The sequence below is a fragment of the Leptidea sinapis genome, chromosome 10 (assembly GCF_905404315.1).
Source record: "Leptidea sinapis chromosome 10, ilLepSina1.1, whole genome shotgun sequence".
In the NCBI taxonomy this organism is placed as follows: Eukaryota; Metazoa; Arthropoda; class Insecta; order Lepidoptera; family Pieridae; genus Leptidea; species Leptidea sinapis.
In genome coordinates, this window is record NC_066274.1 from 8,039,036 (window position 1) to 8,057,754 (window position 18,719).

The window sequence follows — 18,719 nt, forward strand, 5'->3', positions numbered from 1 at the left end:
TATTACTTATAATTCATGTATAATATATTTCTTATAACGTATATGAGATTTATATTTTAGTATTATATCATAAAAGTTTATTATTAAAAATAAGGGGGCTAAGCTTGATCTTCATTGGAACAAGAATATTATCAATAAAAGACTTGGCTTCGGCCTTTCATGCGAACCTATATGTATTTTATATGTATATGAAGAAAATGAAACATGAAGAACACGAAATACTACTTTTATGGGAAATTGTACTATTTATGTTTGAAGATGAAGATTATATAAATACTTAGTTTGACTTTTAACAAGCTGTGTAACGTGAAGAATAAAAAAATAAAAATGAAGACTTGGCTGTATGGGCTTTTGACTCCTTTGCCTGTCCAGATGGTCGAACAGAACCAAAAAAAAAATCTCTAAAGTCTGAATAAATTTTATAACCTATAAAAAGTGTAAACAAATAAAAAATAATATCACTTTACTTAATTTTAGGCGTTACTTTATAATCTAAATGAAGACTTACAGAACAAATGTTAAATAAACGCTACTAATCTAAAGGTAAATGTTACCGTCGTTATAAATCTGTTTAAGGAACATAATTGTTGATATTGGTATGTACATTAGATTTTGTTTTTATTTATTTATCTACCGTTATTTACTTATTAGTAACATCTACTTATAATCAATTACAAACAGTTTCTTGAAAGAAATGGGTTCACGTGTTATAATAATTATTTTGTCTAGTTAAAGGTCCCGGGTTCGAATCCCGGTAGGTGCAAACATTTATCCGATGAATATAAATGTTTGTTTCCGAGTCATGGATGTTTATACGTATTTATGTATATCGTATTAAAAATATCGTTGTATTGCAACCCATAGCACAGGCTATGCCTAATTTGGGGCAAAATAATTTGTGTAAAAGTGTGTCAATATTATTATTATACAATATTAACACACATCTTTTAGGAGATCGGAAAGTGATAATCGGATAGTGTAAGTCAAGCTCAATTATTAGGATTCCATACTAAAATAAAAAATATGTTTAGTTATACAATTAAGATTCACAAATATTTTATATATATTGTCCAGCTTAAAAAACTGATGAATCCCAGTCTTTAAATTGACTAACAGAATACCTTCATACAGTCCAACCACTAGGATAAGGACCAAGCAAGCATTTCTAACACTGAATGGATGGATATGCTTATGTAGTTGATATTAATAGATATGTGTTATTCTTTCATAAACCATAATAAACTTCCATTATTGTGACTACTAGTGATCTTATCACCATTGACTATGGAGTGGGACCAGGGAAGTGTTTTGGGCCCTACACTATTCCTAGCTTATATTAATCCTCTCTGTAAGACTTCTCCCACATCAGGACATATTGTTTGCTTTGCCGATACTGTGGTTTTATTTCATGGAAATCAGTGCGATAACAAGACTAAATATATGTGCTTTAATATCTCCAACAGAAATAATCCTGACGGACAATTTACTCTCCCAATACACACATATCCTTGTAATCGGAAAAACAATCGATCTTATTGTAAATGTAACATGCTAGCCAAAGAGGAAACCATAAAATACCTTGGTGTTACGCTAGACAAACACCTTAATTGGACGGTCCACATTTATAATACAAAAAATAAAATAAAACATCTCATTCCATTATTTAGAATTCTAAGAGACGTGGCCCCAGTCGAGACAACTATGATGGTGTATAAATCTCTTTGTGTTCCAATCATGACCTATTGCATTTGTGCGTGGGGTGGAGCTGGCAAAATGTTTATGCTTCAGTTAGAACGAGCATGCAGAACTCTACTAAAAACAATTCAATAAGCCATTTAGGTACCCAACCAACCAATTACATGAAGAGAGTAAACTTCTTAGTGTCCGTCAATATATTTATGGAATTTATTTCAAGATTTCATGTAAAAAGTAATATAAACTCTAATGATAATAACACAATAACCACATTTCGTACCCCAATCAATTTAACAGGCTTTGCTCAGTCATAATATGAATTTAATTCGGCATACACTTATAACTACTTCAGTAAATATAATAAAAATATAAGTAAAATAAATAAATACTCTTTAACCATATTGAGGTTTGTAATATAATTTTTTTCTCAACTGAATAGTATGCGCGAAAGACACTTCCATGTGCCCCCCCTTGTAACTAAGAGAGATAATACAAAAAAAATATATGATTTACGTTACCATTTAAACTTCCACCGAAAATTGGTTTAAACGAGATCTAGTAAGTAGTTTTTTTTCAATACCTACAAATGATGAGAGTTCATTTTTACTGTATTATTTTGAACAATGATTTTTTTGAATTGGACAGGAATGAACTTTCCTAAATATAATCTTAGCTACAATTTTATGCAGAGGAGCATAATATGAAAATTCCCTACAATCGCCTTTGTCTTCTATGTCAAGGATACTTATATTTTATCTAAATTCTTCCACGCATATATTAACTGCTGCCTTTCATGTACCTATATTTTGTTAAGAAGAGAAGTTCTCTGAAATTCTTCTTCTTCATACGGGTGCTCTCCGCAACTCGACGTCATATGCGCCTATTTTGCGTGCGAGGGTGGTAGAGGCTACTCCAACCAGCCAAGCTCCTCCAAGAAATCACCCAACTTCTTAACGTCTCGGAAGACTTCCCGAAGAGCGCCTGGTGACTCCAGGTGCTTTGCCCTGTTCTCTGAAGTTAAGGCGACACTAAATGCCAGCGACCTTGAGCGATATGAGTTCACGGCTGCCGGCCCGCCATCTATGTAACAAAGCCAATATTTTCAAAATTCTTGCGTGGAAAACAGTTTATATGCTTACAATCCTCGTTATTCACTATTAATCTGAATAAATGAACCTACACAAAAAAGTACAAGCTATAAGAATTACTTTTCTGAGAGAAGTACCAAAAAAATGCGTCACGCCATGCCAAAAAACTTGTTTAACTTAAAAGAAAAGTGGTAGTTCAACAAGGCTCGGCAGTGTTAACTATAACCAACAGCAAGCATTAGCAACCTACAAATAAGACTTAAGGGTATGTGTAATAGGATTAAGTAGTGTTTATAGCTCGAAATGCTATACTTTCACCACAAAACTTGTCTAAAAACACCATGTTTGCGTGTTTTCTGCTTACTCTTCGCCTTAAGAGTGCTTTTTTGCTGATTGTTCTTCACCTCTTCGTCTGTATATTGAAGGACTTTGATGGAGTAAGGCACAAGGCAATTCTCTAACTTCTATCTTATGAGTTTTTCCAGAGTTTTGCTAGTGGATCAACAGCCAGAAATTCAAAGACTGCCTCATTTAAGACTATTTACAGGAACAAACATGTCATTTCAATTACCTAAATCTACAAAAATATATGGCACCAGAGCAAACAACTACGTCATTCTTCTATACTTAAACGAGACTCCCATAGAGATTCAAAAATTATATATAAATAAAAATAAATATAAGTCATCGTTAAAAAAATACTTTTTACAAAATCCTTCATTAATATAATTTTATCTGTGGTAAGCTAAGTAGACAACTAATTTGTAATTGCTAACATTTAGTTGATAATTATTTTTTATTTTGCATTTTTTTGATTTCTATACTACTTTGTTTAAAATAAGATCTTGTAATAACTGTAGATATTAATTGATAATAATTGTTCTTTTCTTTTTGAATATTATGTAATTAAATTTTAAGCGGCTTTACACACAGTTAAGCTTCCTAAAGTTTAAATGTGTGTTATTATATTGTAAGCTATAACTAAATTTTATTTTAAATAAATATTTAAAAAAAAAACAAGCTTCCTTGCTGGGCGCTGCATTTTGGTCATTTTCCATGGTTGTTGTTGAGACCTTAACACTGGTGTTCCCCAAGAGTATGACGTGTTATGTCACGTTTTCACACACTATTTCGTCTGCAAAGCATAATATGTTAATTTGAAAATACTTGGTTCTGTCGTAGATACCTCGTACGTAGTCTGATCTACCAGTTTGCACAGGATGCCGGCTAGATTTTAAGTACCACAACGGCGCCTATTTCTGCCGTGAAGCAGAATGAACATTACTGTGTTACGGTTTGAAGGGCGCCGTACTAGCGATTTTACTGGGCAAATGAGACTTAACATCTTATGTCTCATGGTGACGAGCGTAGTGTATAGAGAGTATAGTGCCGCTCAGAATTTTTGGGTTTTTCAATAATCCTGAACGGCACTGCATTGTAATCAGACAGGGCGTATCAATTACCGTCAGCTGAACGTCCTGCTCGTCTCGTCCACTATTTTCATAAAAAAAAGATAATACTAGAGATGCCATATAATAAACCTGCTGTTCTCGGGTAATCATCAACTTGAGCTGGAACAAATGTTTTCGTAATCTGCTTTGTGAAGGTTTCAGAAATAAGTGATATGAGCATTATCCATTTAAATATCTAGATAAACCAGTTTTGCGCCATATTACCGCTCCTCGACAATAGTGCCTCGTCTAGTATCGGAAAAGTGGGTCTAGAAAATTCGATTGAGTATAAATTCCGCAGAACACGCAGCGCAACTTAAAATTGACTTCGAATAAACTAGAATCTTGAACAGAGCGAGACAACATCTCAAGACACATTTCGCGGTGTTTCTTCACCCACCTAAAAGGCCGGCAAAGCACCTGTTATTCCTCTGGTGTTGCAAAAGAGTATCGACGTCGGTAATTGCCATGAGGTGTTCACTGCATCAGGCAAATAATTTTAATGACCTATTAGGTGGTCTGCATTGTAAATTACTGTCATCTATTTTATGTTTCTACAGTTGCCAGGGGTGCAGCTGTAGAAACATGTGTCTTCTAAAAATTATTGGTGTAAATATTTTGTTCTTGTTATTTTTTTTTTCTATGTAGGTACATTACTCTACGGCTACGCGATAATTTAATTGTTCGTGTAATTTCTATAAAACATAACGTGGCAGAATATAAGTGCTAAATGAATGATGCTATCAAAATAAACAATTAAAATGAAGTTAGAACAACAGCGGAGGCCTTGCGGGATTGTTGCCGGTTGCGCCTTGACCCGAGTGGGCGTTACGGCGCAATAGGTCACCGGGGGTGAGGAGTGCGGGGTCTGTTTGGACGAGCGTAGTAGCGTAGTGACGTCATTGGCGAAATATCGACCTCGGAAGCCGTCATAACAGTTCCCCCGCCCCGCATCGGGCCTGCAACGCGCATCTACGCATCGCGCCTTGCGACGCGGCCGCGCCCGCCGGATGTTTACCACCGGCTCCAGGAAACGTTTCGCTATCAATGTTTGCCGCAATTTACGCGAGAGTACTCACGCCCACGTGATGGATCATGTTAATTCCTTCGGTGTCGACAATGTCACGAATTAGGGTGTAAACTGTACACATCACACGCCTTTAAGCCATAGCCCAGTATATTTTAAACCCAGTAAATAAGTAAACTACCTATATTGTAAAGGAGACTCCATGACCTATGTATTTGTACACTTTGTATTTTATTAACTCTATTATTAATTACTGTAATTACTCATCATATGGTGTAATGTCGTCTTTTTTGTGAGGCTCTAACGGTGGATTCTAATAGACCTTCACTTGTTTAAGATTACTAAGAAGTCAGATTTTATGCCATTTGTCCTGATCCTGAATCAGTATTTCAAAATGTCAATCTTAATTTCCAAATCTTTAAAGTATAGAAAACGCTCATCTGTCACATTCATACCAATAATAAACTAATAAGTAATAACTCTACTTAAGGCGACACTAAATGCCGGCGACCTTGAGCGATATGAATTCACGACTCCTATGTAACAAAGCCAATATTTTCAAAATTCTTGCGTCGAAAATGTAACATTTTAACAGGCGCAAACTGCTTAATTGCTTACAATCCTCGTTATTGATTACTAATCTGAATAAATGTACCTACATAAAAAAGTAAATCTATAAGAACAACTTTTATGATAGTAGTATACTAAACAAATGCATGATGCTGATAAAAAACTTGTTTAACTGCAAAGAAAACTGGTAGTTCATTATAGCTCTGGAGTGCTAACTTTAACCAACAATAAGCATTAGCAACCTACAAGTAAGACTTAAGGGTATGTGTAACAGGATAAAGTAGTGTTCATAGCTCCAAATCCTATATTTTCACCACAAAACTTGTCTAAAAACACCTTGTTTGCATGTTTTCTGTTTACCCTTCGCCTTAATACAGATGGTTTGAAGTTGCATTCCAGTAGCAGCTGTTTAGATTTTTGACTTGTCCAGTGAATACAAAATTAGCTTTCTCCGAAACAAGTAGTTGGTGTTGAAAAGTTCTCATTTCATTGCCTGGTTTCCAAATCAAGCCTACAAATCGGACAACAATAAGCGGAAGAATATAACTAGTCCGACACAGAATATTGCTTTTCCATTCGGTTTCCAAAATTCGTTACGACTGGTTAAGTTTTGGAGAAGGAAAAAAGTCGAGAGCGAAAACTTTTTTTGGATGATTTAGAATTTTTTTACTCAGAGATGCCGTTGTCTTTATAGCTCTGACTTTTGCGAAAGATTTTGATTTGAAGGACGTGACTATCAAGTTTCTATTTAAGATTTTTTCCCCATCACAAAATTGTCAAACTTGCCTTCACCTTCACTTCAATAAAACAGTTGAATTTACACTGAAATTACAGAATTTACATTCCCATCAATATAATGGTAGCTACAGGTAGCTATGATAGACAAACAAATTTGCTATTTAATAATTACAATTATGTTGAGAAAATATAAGTTAGAAACTGTTTGCAGATTTTATTCTTTTATTTCTGTTATCTTCCTCACCAAATCAGTGGAGAATTTCATGATTCTAATTTAATAAAAAGTACCCAAGATTATTATTTAGGTTATGATTTCCTTATTTTTTTATGACGGGCAAACGGGAGGCTCATGTGATGGGATGTGGTAAGGCAACCGGCATAGGACATGCGCAACACCAGGGTCCAAGAGATGCGTTATCGGCTTAAGTTGGGAGTTTGCTCTATTCTTGAAGGTCACTAACGGCCGTTCCCAATATTCAGTCTATCTCCGGTTGTGGCCTACTTGGAATAAAAATCGTAACTATCATTGACTGTCCCAATAAACTTATCGACTGTAACTCACCGTACACGCTGTACCTATGTCAATGGGAGGACGTATAGTTTACCAGCGATAGAAGTTAGTATGGAAATTGCAATTCACGCGTCGCAATGTAAGGCGATAAGAATGACCTATCGGGTATATTGGGACAGCTTCAGATTATTGACAGTTAATTACTGACAGTAGGTAGTAATTTTTCTCTATCTTTAGGTAGTATATTTGGAACGGCCGTAAGTTTTTTCGGCTCGGGAAAAGTGGAGCCCGTGAATTTCAAAATCTATATAATAAAGTGGTATAACTGCGGTAAATATGTATATTAAATACTTTTTCGTAACTGTTTAGAAGTTTTGTCTGTTTTTAGGCATGTCTGTCGGTTTAATACACGTTAATTTCAGAAATAGTTAAACTCAACCATTTTTTATTTCATTTTCACTGATTGTATTGTTTCACCGTTGTACCAAGTTCCTCATAACATTTACTGGATATTGTGTCTGTTTCACTTCATGGTTCATAAACAAAGTTACGTTACAAACGGAGTAGTACAGCAATAGTCTGCAAACTGACAAAAATACGAATAAATTAAGAATCTGACAATGTAAATTTAACACTTACTCTCTGATGGTTTTTAAGTTGCCACTCACTAATGTAATTTAAGGAACCTATGTTTCTACATTTCGTGTTGGTAGCCACAGCGGCACTGCGTCAGTCGACTCAATCAGACAGGACATGTAGTTATGTATGTTTATAGATGTAATTACTTTCCAACAATTGATAATCATTCGTTGATTACCAACATTAAAATTATTTGAGGTTACTAATTACATGGGGCACACTAAGAGTTTTGCACTTCTAGCTAATCGGAACTATTTGAATTTCGAATGTTATATTTTTGAAACGTTGCAACCTTCTTAGTAATAAAAAAAAACAATTGGTGGGAAATCATTTGTCAATTGTTTTTTATCACACATCAACGCGCAACGAAAATGGAGTTACATAAAAGAGAGAGAGCACAAAAAGTGGCGTATTGCAGGGACGTATAGCGTTCGGGATATGGGCTATTACATACTCGTGCTTTTTCTTTACCTTTTCCGATCCCGTGCGTTCTCTTTCCCAACTGTAAAAAAATAATGTCTATTAAAAAGAAAAAACTAACCACGAAGTCTTTATGATTTATGCAAATATTTCTAAATAGAAGCTACTAATTTGTTTCAATATCAGATTTAATGATTTGATTCAATGAGTTAGGTAAGGTTTTATTTCATTTCATCTCATTAAATTTCATTTCATATCAATAAAAAAATTCTACTGAAGACATGGCTGTATGGGCACTACCCTTTGCCTACCCAAAATGGGTGAAGGTATCAAAAAAAAATCTCTGCTTATATTATTTTACGGTTGGCGCCATTTTAGTTAGTTGAGTTTATTGTGTTATTATTATTCTTTTAAATTGCTTCATTTTTCGCAACTGTATTAAAAATAGTTGTTCAGTACACGTGCGGAACCGTCATTGCAACTTGTTCCGACTGTCAACCCTCACTCACGTTGGAACTCTTTGCAATGACAGGCTTTCCGCACTCGTGATGAAATATACTATAGAGCGATGACTTTTTATTATTTTAAAATTTCTCTCTCTCCGCAAGACCGTGCCGCTCGTCTTAAAAATGCTTTTGGGATAGAAGCACCTTGCTTGAGCATCGTGACGTTATGATTTGCTGAATTTGAGAGTGGTCGGGTTTCTTTACATGACGAATTTCGTGCGTTTTCGCCTTCAACTGCCGTCAACGAAAATAATGTGGCTACTGTTAAGCGGCTAATTCCAGAAAACCCGCGGATTACCTATGAGACAATACGAGGACTATTGGAGATTGGTATGAGCCAAATTCAGAAAATTTTACAAGAAGAATTGAAAGTTTGGAAACTTCGCTGTCGTTGAATCCCTCACGAAATGACAGCGGCGCAGCTCGTGTGGAATTTTGCTCACAGATGCTAATGAAGTACGACCACGGACATTCAAATGCTGTTTATGACGTTGTTACAGGAGACGAAACATGGATTTATTGTTTTGAACCCGAAAAAAAAACAACAATTTTGTGAATCGGTGTTTGAAGTGAGAATAGGCCAACAAAGGTGAGGCAGGCAAGAAACGCTGGTAAAAAAATGAACGCATTTTTTTCTCAGCTACGGGTCTCATGTGCACAATTCCATTTGAAGATCAAAAGTGTGTTAATGCCGAACAGTATTCATTCATTCAACCATTTGTTTACCCAGGGTGTTAAAAATAATCTTGCGAAAGATGACCAAAAAGCCGCGTTCTCCTACATCATGACCACGCTTCTTCACACACGGTCAACAAAACTAAGTCATTTTTAGCTTTGGAAAAAGTACAACTTGTCACTCATCCTGCACCACCAAAATCAAAGATTTGATGAGAGGTTTTACTTTTACCAATTCCGAAAGCATTATAGCGTTCAATGAGCACGTAGAAAACATGCCTTCAGATCTGTGGTCCTCCTGTTTTAAAAATGGTTCGATCGCCTGAAAACACGTTTAAAATGTAAAGGAGAGTATTTTGAAAAGCAAAAAACATAATATTTTGGTTATAACATGTTGTTTTTTTAAGTTACGCAAAACTTTTAGTGTGACCTACGTATCATCGCACATAATATTACTGAACTCCGCACTCGACCAAATAAAAACAACTGTTTACTGGGCAATAATATTTGCTCGGCTTTGTTTTCGTTGTACTTTGTCACTGTCAGTGCGAGGCTACAAATTGTACACCTCAGTCAACAGAGTTTTAACAATTGCGCAGTTGTATCAGGACGGAAATTTCCTTCGATTCGCCCCTGAGCCTTGACCCACTTTTGCCTAAGTAGAGTTGAACTTGGGCGCTTGTAAAGGGCGAAGGGACAATTTGTGTATTTATTCTTCGATTATGGAAATAAATATTTGTGGAGCAGAATAGACGCGTTGGTTATTATTTTGTCGATTTTCGGAATTAATCTATGATAAATTAGATATAGTTTTGGATGTCAACGAACACGGTTCATTCTCCTAACGCATTCACCGGAAAGAAATTTTACCTGATCTCTGCCGCCAAAATACTTCAATTTTATATTCAAATTTAAAAAATAGATTACTTTTAATAATTATCAATAAAATACCTGTTTACACCTGGCAACCCTTATGTTGCGGCTGACTGAGAGCTGGCAACCACTTTTTTTTTAATTTCTCAAATGCTTAAAATTACGTAAAATTGATTAAACAACATACCTATACTTGCTCACATTTAACTGAAGCGAGATATATTTATTAAAATCATGGCAACCAAAATGGTTTATCGTAAATAGTAAATATAAAACTTGAATTTTGTATTAAAATTATAAAAAAAAAAACAGATGACTACAATTTATCAACAAAAATGTACCTGTTTACACCTGGCAACCTGTACGTTGCGGCTCACTGAGACTGATGTTCTTTACATAGTTTCGTTTAAAATGACACACAGCTGATTAAAAAAACATATGGGTGCAATTTACATCAGATAATTAATTATACTAAAATTAATTACAGGTACTTGTGGCCAAATTTTATAGGCAACCTATGGCTAATACATTGCTTACTCCCTAAACGTTCATTTAAATTTAGTTTAATAAAAAAAAAACAAGTACTTGCAGAATCGATCGGTGAAATGTTAAAGCATTCGAAGACATGTAACAAAGACAGACAAATCGTAATCAAATACCATCAGTATCTTAATCACATGAACTTGACATTTATAATGAACGTGTGCTCTTTAAATTTAAAAGCAAGAATATCAAAAAGTTTTAGTTGCAGTTGTGATTCAGCTTGTGTTTTGGCCCCATTCGTTCCAAAATTTATTCTTTTCATTTTGTTTTAGGATATCGAAGTGAGAAAGTTTGCACGCTAAGATGCATCCATCAAACGGTAATGAAAATTTGAAACGTTTTAAGAAGATTCCATTACATGTTGTCGAAGAGCACAACGATGCGTTGCAATTTATTTACTCAGCCATAGGAGGAAAGAAATTACCCGTAGAAGGGACGACTTTATTGCATTTAGACTCGCATCCAGACATGCTTATTGATCGTAAATTAAAAGGAGACGAAGCAAGATCTGGGCGAAAAGTTTTAGAATTATTGGAGATTGAAAATTGGATCGTGCCCGCCGCGGCCGCCGGGCATTTGAGCCGCGTGGTGTGGATCCGACCCCCTTGGGCGAAACAGCTCGCAGACGGCACCCGCGTGGTCAATGTAGGAGACCACCCCGCTACGGGCTTTCTCCGTGTCGATAGCATCGAACCTTACTATCTCTCAGACGCTTTGTACTCATCACAACTTGTAAACAAGCGGAAATTTATTTTTACCGTCGCAGAACTCAATAACACCAATGAGTTTGATTTCAATAAGTTATATAATGACATAGGGATCTCACATCCCTATATACTCGACATCGATTTAGATTTCTTCAGTACAGCGAATCCATTTTTGAGCCTTTATGAGAACATTGGCTTGTATGATCGCATTGGGGAGATATTCCACTTTAGTATACCTGATACAGACGACGTGGTTACTCTGGATAATTTTGTTCAACAGCGGGAGAGGCAACTGGATGAGTTGGAGGAGTTGTTCTCGCATTTAGATGAACATGGGAGCTTAAATAATTACGCAGGAATTCGATCGAAATATTACAATAAGGTACCTTTGTTCTTTTCCATAATTTGCATACTTTCTTCAGATTTCTATTTTGCCTGTAATATGTCTATGTGTACGTATGAAAAATGTGAATAATGCGAGTAAATCCTTATGGAATGCCAGGTCTATTTATATAAATAAATGTAATTGTCCGTATTACATAGAAAGCAGCCCCTTTATTGATCACGTTATCATGGAAATTATTTAGAGTTACAAGTTTATTGCTATTATTATCACCGGATGGTGTGACGTTCACCTCAGAGAAACATTATCTAAATCTAGATTCATAGGTTGCCATAAACTAGGTTGTCTAACTGTCAATAACTCGGGTACCGGCGAACACGTAGGAAATATTAAATTTTCCAAAACACTTTCCAAATTTCAACCAAAATAAACTTCATTTATTTAAGGCCAAAAACTCAAGAAGTTACTTTTCGAGAGTGACGAATTCAAGTTTTAATACAACAGGGGTTTCAATAAGCAAATTTGTAATTTCATTATGTGTCAATTCTTAATTATTACCAACAGTTTTAATTTTACCGATTTCACAATTACATTCCAAAAATTTGCATTCTCGTAAGGGACACGTTAATTTTTCAAGTCAATATATACATTAGATTATGTTCGATCAAATAAACGGAAGCGACGCTTAAACTGTTACGTAACTAAAGGGAAATCACCAATGTGACAAATATTTATTAGGTAGTTATCAATAGATAGCCTACACACATTAATTATAGCACTTAATAGTCCAAAAAGAGATATGGGGCGGCAAACATCAAAATGTAAATCATCAGGTATTTGTAGTGACCACAGATACGCCCGAACAACAGGTGTGTTTTTAATGGAAACGAAGGGCAACAGAGCTCGCTGGTAGGTGATCATCGCGGCCTACGCTTTTTCAATTCCAGAGGATTTTGTATTTAGAAGAGTGCTATTGGCTTTTAAGGAGAACTTTTTCTGAACTTGATTATGGTCTATCGACATGTAACTGGTGCCTGAAAAAATTATGCTGTGGATGAATGCGAGCGAATGATGAGGATTGTTTTTTTTTCTTGCCGGTTATCCTCTCTTGCAATATTCTGGAGAAATCGCAGCGTGGCAGGTCTTTTTCATAGATGAATGCGCTTTTTTTGAAGGTACCTATGCTGTATCGACCTGAAACACAGAGAAAAAAAATTTTTCTTTCTTTGTTGGTTGTTCGTTGAAGAAAGTTCCTAGAAGACTGTATTGTAGAGGAACACAACTCATCCAGATACTGAGTATAATATTTATGTTTATTATGCGATCTAAAAGATCTAGGAAAGACTTCCGTTAGATATTGAGATGAAATCTCTTGGCAAAGACAAGGTTTTTAGGGATATCTTTCCGAATGAGTATGGTGCTAGTAACAGCCGAAATATCGGAAGCTCTTCATTAGACTGTTTATGTGTAATTACGAGATATTAAAATGTTCATAGAGAAATGCCATTTGGCATTTAATCAATTATGCCATTTGGCATTTAATCAATTATTTACCCCGTAAACCCTGTCCCTCATAAAGGTAACTTTTTAATAGATTAGGTATCTGTAAGAGATGTAACTTATGCTCAGGTTTCAGACTTAGTACCGTTAGTGACCGCTGAGGCTGAGCGTCTCGGAGAACGCCCAGACTGGTGGGCCATCCATGCGGCCGGCTGCACGAAAGATGGAGAAGGTCTAGAGGAGGAAGGTCTTCCTCACCATATTAGCCCAAATGAACACATCATGAAGACAATAGAACAGACACTATGTACATTCTTGAAGGGGTTACCACCACCGGTTTTAATAACCTTAGCCCGATCTTCCAATGATGGCTACTGCCCTCCTGATCAGGTAAGACAATTTTTTTTCGACGAGCAGGAAGTTCAGCTGATGGTTATTGATACGCCCTGCCCATTACAATGCAGTACCGCAGAATATTATTGATAAACCCAAAAATTATGAGCGGCACTACATCTGCGCTCGTCATCTTGATACATATAAGTTGTTAAGTCTCATTTGCCTAGTAATTTCACTAGATACGGCGCCCTTCAGACCGAAACACAATAATGCTTACACGTTACTGCCAGAATAGCTTGCACGGAAAAAAAATATAGGAAGTTCATAATATCAGTGTTAGGAAAATACGTCCTAACGTTTGCTGAGAACTTTCCTTTTTGCGAATCGCGCTACTGCCTCGTTTGTCTCATTCTCGTTATTAAATAATCCTTCCATGTAAAGCATTAATATCTCTTTCTTTATTGTTTTTTAACATTTGTATTGTTATTTTTTCTTTTCTTTATATAATGTTAATTGTTCATATCTATTGTACTTGTAAAAAATTTGGTGGATGTTTTTCGCAAATAAAAAATTATTATTATTATTACTGTACCCATTATCTATCCGGCATCCGGTGCAAAGGAGCCTCCCACTCGTAGGGGGTAAGGCGTTATACCAACTACGCTGTTTAGACGTATATGTGTAAAAAGTAAAAACTGGCTGGTATGATGATATATTAATTAGATTATATAAAATGAAATAATAAGAATATCTATTGTTATGAGTTTGTTGGAACGTTTTATTATAAATCGATAAAATTGAAATGGGTGCAGTTATTAAGTGTTAAAAAATTTCAGTACAAGTAAATCAAGATTAACAGAATACTAAAGGTTCTTACCAGTGGGAGGCTCTTTTGCACAGGAAGCCGGCTAGATTATGGGTACCACAACGGTGCCTATTTCTGCCGTGAAGCAGTAATGTGTGAGCATTACTGTGTTTCGGTCTGAAGGGCGCCGTAGCTAGTGAAATTACTGGGCAAATGAGGCTTAACATCTTATGTCTCAAGGTAGCCAGCTTGTAGTGCCGCTCTGAATTTTTGGGTTTTTTGAGAATCCTGAGCGGCACTGCATTGTAATGGGCATGGCGTATTAATTACCATCAGCTGAACGTCCTGCCCGTCTCGTCCTATATTTTCATAAAAAAAATTGCACCTTATTCACCACCGTATTCTACAATTGCACAAAATTCAATAAAATTAAAATTTAATTCAAGTGTTTTAACTTTCATGCTTTAAATTATAATTTGTAGTCTATCAAGAGTAAAATGAATTTAAATTACACAAATAAAATTTGAAAAACGAAATTTTATGAACGATGCGGGATTCGAACCCACGACCTCTGGCGTTCCGTGCCAGTGCTCTAACCAACTGAGCTAACCGTTCGAGCGAGCGACGTATCGTCATAAAATCTTGTATGCTTTGTTCAGCTTGTGGTCTCATAAATTTTGTTTTTCAAATTTAATTTGTGTATTAATCATAGAGTTATCACTTTAAAAACATAACATATTGTTTAGATTTACAAGAGCGACATCTCAAGTCATTTTCCTAATATACAAATATTGGGGTTGAGCAGGTTATCAACTGTAAAGTCGATCCTGTAGATGAAGCCACAACCTGAGAGTTGAAGAAAGGAAGCAGAATTTTGTAACGAGGCGGTACTCGGTACGGTTAGCTCAGTTGGTTAGAACACCGGCACGGAACGCCGGAGGACGTGGGTTCGAGTCCCACATCGTTCATAAAATTTTGTTTTTCAAATTTTATTTTTGTATTCATCCTAGAAGTGAATAACTTTAAAAACATATCAAATTGCTAAGAATTTAAATTAGATATACCAGAGCTTACTAACCGGGACTCGTGCCGCGTCTACCGACAAAAAATGTTAATTTAAATCTGTCTACAAGCGTGACTTATTAATTTTGTAGTTCACCACCAAGTATTCCTACAATATTGTATTTCTTATCTCAATGTATTCAAAGTAATTTAAACACAAAATGCACCGTAAGTCGTTCAATTTAAAGGTTGAAATCTGCTTTCGTTTGCTTCGGAGTGAAATATTGAAGCTGATGAAAGAAAATAATGACTTTATGTGATTATAAACCGTGTAAGCCAAGGCATAAATTAAAGCCCTTTAACAATCTGTATCAGTTAAAAGTAATTTAACTTAATAAGGATGATATCAGTAAATAATTATATAAGTATTTTTTATACCGAAAATCGGAGTGAAATTTTATATCTAATATATTATATTACCACTGAAACGCTCTTTGTAGCCTTTCATATATTTTTACTTAGATCATTAACGACCGTTTACAATAAAATATTATGTTTGGGTACGGATAGACTGTTTAATGGCAAAATCTTATCTATCCATGGTTTGCGTTTCACAATCAAGGACAAGTGCCATCTAAATTGAAACTAATAAATTGAAACTTTAATTGCAATGTAAGTAAGAACAATCAGTATGTGAGGTCTTTATCTGTAGTAGACTATCCATCCTCCTAACCACAGATAACACAACTTCGGTCTTGCAATTTTTGAAAAGTAAGTTGGCGTAAAAGCATAAATTTGTCTACCTTAAACGTCTAGCGGTTGTTTTCAATAACGTATCTCTAGTTACGGATACATTGTTGTCACCGTTTAATGACAAGATCTTAACTATCCATAGTTATGTCCAATATAGTTTTATAAATTATTAAATAGCTTTATGTCGATAGGTTATTGAAATGCGAGTAAGCTTAAAAGGATAGATTTGTAAGTAGTAAGTTAAACTAAGGATAGATAGGTTATTGAAAACGGCCGTTAATAGACTATGACTGTGGAAATTTCGAAGAAAATTTACTTTAAAACTAACCTCTATTATGAGCAATTGACGCACACTAACACAAAATGTCATACAAATCGCGAGTGTAAGACGCAGCTTGTCACGCACACTAAACTAATATTCCTGGCCTGTTTTTATCAGTTCTAACAGCAAGAGACTCTATCTAGACGTATAAATTATCTAAGTATTTTGTGATATATTTACCAAAAACGTAATTAAACAAATTATAAATATGAACGTACATGGTAAAAGACTTTTTTTATTCATCAATTTCAATATCAAAAAAGTTATTTATAATACCAGATATATATTAGTTCACAGATGATTTGAATTTTAATAGGTAGTCATAGTATATCTAGAGTCTAGACGTATTTTAAATGATTCAAATGATGTTAATTATTAACAATAAATTATCACACAAATAAAACTGAAAACAAAATTTTATGAGCGATGCGGGACTCGATCACCCGACCTCTAACGTTCCATGCGAGCGTTCTTTCCAACTGAGCCAACTGTTCGAGTCCCGCATCGTTCATAAAATTTTGTTTTCAGTTTTATTTGTGTTATAAATCCCAGAAGTGAGGGTTACCACTTTAAAAACATAACATATTCAATAAATTATCAAATTTTTGCAAAAATCTTAAGTTCTTCTTTGTTTATTTAAAGGTTAAGAGTATTATAATTAAATTCAAAAGCATTTAAAATTTAAAAAGAAATAACGGCTACACGATATATATTATAATAAATTATTTATCACTTATAATGTTTTACTTTTTAGGTGGACTTTATACAGACTCTGGTCATTGAACTATTGAAGGAACTTTACGTGGTGGACGAACCAAACCTACACTATCTTAACGAAGATATAGAGCAAAAAGGATAAAGTTATAAGGAGTTGCAACCGCAATATTATTACCTACATACCATCCCCCTTATTCATAATAGTCTGCTTACTTAAAGCATTGCTAATTCTCATTTTGTCTTCTTCTATTGACCTAAGTCAGAATGAGAAAAAACACTCCTAAGCGGCTGTTTAAAGTTAGCGGACCATTATGAATAAGGGGGTAAGTATCGCACACGATACTTTGTAAAGATGTATCTATCACGGGAGACATTGTATGAAAAATTAATTTATATTTAATTATGGTACTTAAACAGATGATTTTATTCCACAAACGTGACGTATCGTTGATAAATCTATCTAGATTTATAAGCGATACGTCACTCGAACTGGCTCAGTTGGAAGAGCGCTAACACTGAACGCGAGAGTTCGCGGGTTCGAGTCCCGCATCGTTCATAATTATTATTTTCAATTTTTATTTGTGTATTTAATCCCAGAAGTGAGGGTTATTACTTTAAATAAATAAATTGCTTAGATGTTTTTATTGGTAAAAACTAAATGACTTTAATCAATTTGCTTGATGTATCCGTCTGCTTAAATAAATTTTTACTGTTGTTCGAGGAAGTCCATTTATATGTATTAATCTATTATTACTAATTAAAATATATTTAGTCTTATATTTAACTGTAAAATATGTCTACATTGTAATTATCATAATGAATGAGTAAAGTTGGAGATTTTAAAATATCTTTTCTTTTGTTTTTACCCTGGGAGTGAACGCGCGGGACTAATAATCACTTAACATAGATAGGTACTGTACGTGTACATTTACTTGTCAATTTTAAACTTATCAATAACCTTTGACAGTTGCCTATTACTATGTCCAACTACCTGGTGGTCTTTTCCTTGGAAAGAACCACCAGGTAAAAGTTGCACTGGTAGACCAAAGCAGAGATGGGCAGATGACATCGTGCAGTCGGTGGGGAGTAACTGGATCGATCAGGCCAAGGATAGGGAAAAATGGAAAAAGTTGGGGGAGGCCTATACCCTAAATGGGGTCCATAACCAAAATAATATAGAATAAATAATTAAACTGATCACTTTAAATAAAATTAACACTAGATTTTAAGAACTTTAAATTACTAACATTTGATTGTATATTATGGGTTATGGAATAAATGGCTTATTATTATTATACTATTATGTCCAACTACGTCTGCTCATCGGAGCCCAGAACCCGATTAGCCGAGGTAAGTCCCTGCATGTTGACTATTTTTCCATGTCTATTTGTTTTAAATCATAAGTACCTATTTTTTTTTAATATACATATATACTAGTGGACCTAATAAAAGTTGTCCTGTACACACGTCTCAAATTTGAAAAATCGGTCCAGCCGTT

The 18,719-nt window shown here is 35.0% G+C and overlaps 1 protein-coding gene across 4 annotated transcripts; it reads left to right on the plus strand.

Moving 5' to 3' along the window:
- The first annotated feature begins 430 nt into the window (after nucleotides 1–430).
- On the plus strand, nucleotides 431–18,500 carry LOC126966598 (UPF0489 protein C5orf22 homolog). 4 transcript variants are annotated; one of them, XM_050810753.1, is made up of 4 exons: nucleotides 431–543; nucleotides 11,009–11,825; nucleotides 13,416–13,676; nucleotides 17,259–18,500. In XM_050810753.1, exons 2-4 carry the CDS (start codon nucleotides 11,040–11,042, stop codon nucleotides 17,361–17,363), a joined length of 1,152 nt encoding a protein of 383 aa, XP_050666710.1. In that variant the 5' UTR covers nucleotides 431–543; nucleotides 11,009–11,039; the 3' UTR covers nucleotides 17,364–18,500. The 4 variants fall into 4 exon arrangements, with proteins under 4 accessions (XP_050666710.1, XP_050666711.1, XP_050666713.1 ...); XM_050810754.1 differs by having other exon boundaries at nucleotides 437–596; XM_050810755.1 differs by lacking the exon at nucleotides 431–543 and adding an exon at nucleotides 8,951–9,234.
- The last annotated feature ends 219 nt before the right edge of the window (nucleotides 18,501–18,719 follow it).

What these genes read in the sequence shown, in the direction of transcription:
- LOC126966598 (XM_050810753.1), top strand. Translation starts at nt 11,040, where the DNA reads ATGCATCCATCAAACGGTAATGAAAATTTGAAACGTTTTAAGAAGATT. An exon ending in GATCGAAATATTACAATAAG is followed by an intron (nt 11,826 to 13,415) that starts GTACCTTTGTTC and finishes ACTTATGCTCAG; the next exon opens with GTTTCAGACTTAGTACCGTT. An exon ending in GCTACTGCCCTCCTGATCAG is followed by an intron (nt 13,677 to 17,258) that starts GTAAGACAATTT and finishes TTTACTTTTTAG; the next exon opens with GTGGACTTTATACAGACTCT.